This window comes from Chaetura pelagica, unplaced genomic scaffold (assembly GCF_000747805.2).
Source record: "Chaetura pelagica isolate M959 unplaced genomic scaffold, ChaPel_1.0 scaffold70, whole genome shotgun sequence".
In the NCBI taxonomy this organism is placed as follows: domain Eukaryota; kingdom Metazoa; phylum Chordata; class Aves; order Apodiformes; family Apodidae; genus Chaetura; species Chaetura pelagica.
The window spans coordinates 2,952,865-2,958,089 of NW_009952265.1; the positions used below are offsets into that span (position 1 = coordinate 2,952,865).

Here is a 5,225-nt window from a genome sequence, read left to right on the forward strand (position 1 = left end):
TTTCCCTATTTGAAATTCAAATTTGTATAGTTGAATAACTTCACATGTGTTGTGACATAAGAATAACTTCAGCTGCCACTGCAATCAGCTGCAATTTTTTATTTCTTTGTCATCTACCATTCTATGTAAACAGAATGAATCTATCTTCCTGGTGACTGGTTAAGATGACAAGGACATAATAAGTGTTGTGGTTCTCGAGGCTGAGCCATTGATGACAGGAGAATTTCTGCACTTTTTAGAATATGGCAGCATGTTTTCATTTTTAAACCTGCACCTCAGCTCACTTATTTTATCACTTGTCTTAGTCCATCAGTATGTGACCTTAACTTTGTGTTATTAAATGTTTCTTCACACTGGGGTGGAGGAATACTGTGTTTGTGATTTCTCTGTCTTCCTACCATGTGTCTTTGTTCCTCCCTTAAAAGGAAGTTTGTCACTCAGCTTCCACCTTCACCATTTCCAAGTTGTGCTGGAGTGTTCTTGAGTAGCAGTGGTAGGTTTCATTATCAGTATTCAGGACAGCAATGACTTTTGAAGTTCCCAGTACAGGCATGGTTGGGAGTTGCTGTTACTTGCACTGTTTTGAGATGTTCTATCTTATGCCACTTTGGGAATGTCTACAATTGAGATAACTTAAAACTAATAAGCAATAAATTCCTTAAATCACTTTTCCTATTTCTGCTGGAGGCTTTGTTATGGTTTCTGAATAGCTAAGAATTAGCGTTTTGGTTGCTTTTGGGTTTCTGGGTAACGGTTGTCGTAAAGGCATAGCCTGAACAGAAAGAGCTTAATTTGTGAAGAAGAATGTATGTATGAGTTTAATGATATTACTTTAAGAATCTCATCAAGATTGGTAGTAAATTCTTGAAATTTGTACCAAATCTACTGAAACTCGTGCAAAATTTGTTGAGCTGCAGTCTCTCTTTTACTTACCCTGGGCAATCTTCAGTGTAATCTGTGTCCTAGTGATACCCATGGGCTCCTTCTTTACTTGAATATTCTGACATACCCTGTATGACAGCTCCCTCACAAAACCACTGATTCTCTAGGTAGAGAAGGGTGTACTTTCAAAGTAATATTTCATCTGTGTTGCATATTGAGGTTTGGTGTGTTTTGCTTATTTCAGGATATAACTTGTCATGTTTATATTGATTGTGAAGTTCTTATGATTCGGTTCCTTGATAAGTTCAAGATGTTACCTGGAGTGTTAAAGATAGTCTGGGATGTTTTCAGGAAACAGTTGTGCATTTGGTTGAGCTGTGACAGGGTGTTCTTGGTCAGATCCAACACCTCAGTCATTTAAGGTTTAGTTGCAATTTGAGAGTAAGTCTGATAAGTGAGAATGTTGCACAGTATTTTGTCCATACTGTGTGAAAAGATTAATGTAATTTATTTAATATCTTTGGGAGTTTGCTTTTGATCTGCTTGCTCTGAAAAATAATTAATTTCATGTAAACTTCCATAATCTATTTTCTATTATCTAACACATTAAATTGTGGTGGTTTTTTTTTGTTGTTGTTGGTTTTTTTTTGGTAGGCAAATAGCCTGTCTGTTTTTCAAATCTTTACTTTCTAGAAAAGGAAAAAGTACCATGCCTACTTTTGAAGTAGTTTTGGAGACTTAGAAGTTGGTTGTATTTGGTTAGACTTGTTATTTAATGTGATAAATTGTTGGTAAAGGAATTGCTGTTTTAAAACTGGTAAAAGTATCTGAAAAATAGAGTATGTGCCCATTTTTCTATTATAGATAGAAACCTATTGTTGAAAAAATAGACGTGTTATTGTGAGAATAAAATGTGGCTGTTTAATACCTTTTCAGCTCTATGACAAGTTTTATTTTTAAACAAAATTTGTTTTATAAGCTGTGTTATAATAATACCAACTATATCATCTGTTCTTCAGCTGCTTTATTTTTAAAAAAAATGTACTTGATATGTCTCCAAACAGTTCTGTGGTTTTAAAAAAAAGGTCTGGTTTTGTACTGATGATAAAACTGAACCAATGATAGGGTTCAAAGGAATGCTGTGGTTTTTAAAGCCTCCATATTTAACATTTTTGAGGTCAGAAATTCAAAAGTCTTGCAGCCTTTGCAACATGGAATGATCTCACATAATAAAAGCTTAAAAATGAGATTAGGTTTTGACAGTAGTTATGTTTTGAATATAGCAATATAGTTCATATAAATAATGAAAACAGCATATGAAAAGTTTTTCTATTCACTTTGTGTGTATGTTGAAGATTTAAATGGGATTGCTGTTATTGCAGCTCTCATTGAATCAGAAAAGGAACAATCATAACTTTGCAACTTTTCTTCCTCAAACTTCAGATTATCCAGGTGAATTAGAAACAAAAGAATTCCTTAATCAAGCAGAAAAAATGCATAGCAAAGGTAAAAACAATCAGGATTTCATTAAAAAGAACATTGAGGTAAGCATTAAAGCATAAAATCATTAACTTTTGGTTAAATGTTAAGTAAAAAAACCAGCGTATAAGTACTTCTGGAGTCAGTTGCGTTTTTATGAGGGACACAAGAAGCTAATTAAGTATAACTTGGATGCTCATTGGTGGGGAATGATGCTATTTCTATGTATTTGCTAAAGAGTATTGGAAACGGAGTTGTTCTGTTTATGCCTGGACATAGCTTGTTTTGAGGGCAAATACTTAATAAGACTTTGTTTAAATGTGTTTACTGTTAAGTTAAAGAAAGATGTTTTTATGCATAGATAAGGAATAGCTATGCAGGTTGTTAATGTATAGCCTGCATTGTACCCTTATTTACAGAAGAATTATTTCTGTCAGAAAACAGATGCTTTGATTTTCATGCTTTTTTTTGTGAAGGCCTAATAACTATAGTGACTTCAGTGAAATGAAAAACAGTGCAGTGAAAAACATCTGCCCCCCTGCAATATGAAAGACTGTTACAAGATCATCAAGTATGTAGGGTGCTAGATTTTTCTGTCAACTTGATAAAATGTACTATGGCAATAAACAAGATTTGCATGCTTATTTCATGGAGATTAAAAACTTTGTTTTGGTGCTGTTTGAATTAGTTGAGTTCTAAAGTCTATTTTTTGTTTGTCTTGTAAATATTTCAGTTAGCAAAGAATTCAGGAAACCATATTGCTATGGTTGGGGGAGAAAAGAAAAGGCTAATAGAACTGTTGAAAGATATAGAAGATGGAATTGATCTGGAAGGTCTTGAGGTATGGCAACTTTACTTTGTACTGTCCTGTTGTATTTGACTTGTTTTTATGGCAAATCTGAATTTAATTTGGTTTTAGTCCTTCCATGAAGTAACCTACTGAGATATGAGTGAAAAGCTGGACAAATCCATTTGTCCTTGTCTCCAAGAATGAATTTTCATTGGCTTCTTTGTTCATTTTACTAACACTTGGATGCACTTGGCCTCAGAAAATGAACAGAACTTTAAAGAACAGTTAGACACAGGTGGAAGGAGCCTTAGAATCATACTCAGAGAAGGTAACTTGTTTTCTCTGCACAAATGTGGAGTTGTGGCCTAAGTGGCTAGTGCTGTAGTCTCTGGTAGAAGGGCCAGTAATCACTCCAAGAGTCTTTTGAGGATGTGAACTTCAGAATGCAGCAACTGGGGCAATATACATTGATTAACTTATGTGTCCATTTAGAAAGATAACATGACATCTTTGTGTGGCTTCAAACTCACTCTGTCTTGAAGACATTTATTCTTTAACATGATATTGTTAAAGGGCATGCTGTCTGCATACTGCAATGGATAGTGAGAGGTGAAGTAGACAGAAATCCTTTCTTGATGGAGAGCAAGGAGAGTGTTTGATTGTCCCACCAATCACCTCTTCCAGGACAGTCTGTACCACAGAATGATTCCCAGTAATGTGAAGACATCAAATGGTCTTTTGATCTCCTAGTTATTAGGAGGTGGCCTTTATTTCTGCTTTGAGGAGAATGTCACAGTGAAAGAGCGAGTACTCAGGGACACTTGTCCTACAGAAGGAATCATAAGGCTGCCAGGATGGGAAGATAACATTTGGTTTGAAAAATGAATCATACTAGGAAGTTAGAGTACTTTTCAACTATATATTGCATTAAACATTCTAAAGATACGTTTTTGTAGAACGAACATCCTGAAACTATCTAAACGTGATGTAAAATTGAAGAAACTTGCATTCTCATAAATAAGAAGAAATATTGGGAAAATGCTTGGTATGTTTTACATTTAAATGCACATTGTTAAGTTGATAATAAGGTTATGAACTTTTTCATAGCATCTGTAAGTATACACTGACTCTCAGTACCTAAGAAGACAGGTGTGAGCTTTGTGTAGAATGAACAAAATTAATCCAAGCTCCAGTTTCTCTTTGATTTATACAGCTAGAAATCATCTGGAGTAAATTATTTTTCAGTCAGTGAAATAGTAACTCAGGTGTGAGAGAAAGAAATGAAAGTAAATGCAAGGTGGTGAAGACATCCAAGAGATTATGCTCTTAATTACTCTTTTCTAAAACATTTCTATATCCGTAATTATAAATTACTGTTTCAGGATATGGGCTAGGGAGGTGAGCTCAGGATTTTCTTCATCTGAATCCAGACTGGTAATGGAAACAGAGAACTAACCTACCCATCCAAAACTTTCCTCTTTACTCCAGGGAATCTGTTAAATATATGCTGTGCTTAGGCATTGTCAGGGCTTTGTGGGGCAAATATAAGTGAAGGAGTTTGTTTCAGTTAGGTAAACCTAATGGACTAATTAAGTTATATAAATGTGCTGTATTTTAGCAGTAGTTGTTCTTTCACAGTTAGTAAACTAAAGTAGAAGCACAGAAAACATTGGTGATCATACTGTATGTAAAGGTTTAAAACTGTCAGCAGCACTTGATTCTTGTATTCATGAGATTAAAAACTTTTACTTCTGTAAAATTGCACCAGTCTTCTGTTGACCTGACATTTGTTCCTCACTTGGCATAGAAAGCTTATTTAATTTTATTGGACACGAATACCAACCTTGGAAATTGACTTATTTAGCTGTGTAAAATACTCATCAGTTAATGGTGTTGTACAGAGGTGTTTGACTTAGCTGACAAAGTTTAGTGTTAAAGAAAAAAGCACTGGAAGTCTGTTTGGTCTAATATTGATTTGCTGGTTAGGGGAGTTGATTTTTATTGTACTTTTAATTTGTTGCATATTAGAAGAACAAAGCAAACACCTACTGGATCATTAATTGATCTTTTATCT

At 34.5% G+C, this 5,225-nt stretch overlaps 1 protein-coding gene across 1 annotated transcript in view; it reads left to right on the forward strand.

The window, feature by feature from the left end:
• FSIP1 (fibrous sheath interacting protein 1) overlaps positions 1 to 5,225 on the forward strand; it is an 87,174-nt gene that overhangs the window by 9,984 nt on the left and 71,965 nt on the right. Inside the window, exons 9-10 of the mRNA XM_010007737.1 lie at positions 2,326 to 2,426; positions 3,095 to 3,202. Of these exons, the coding sequence (XP_010006039.1) occupies positions 2,326 to 2,426; positions 3,095 to 3,202 (209 nt within the window). The remainder of the gene's footprint in view (positions 1 to 2,325; positions 2,427 to 3,094; positions 3,203 to 5,225) is intronic.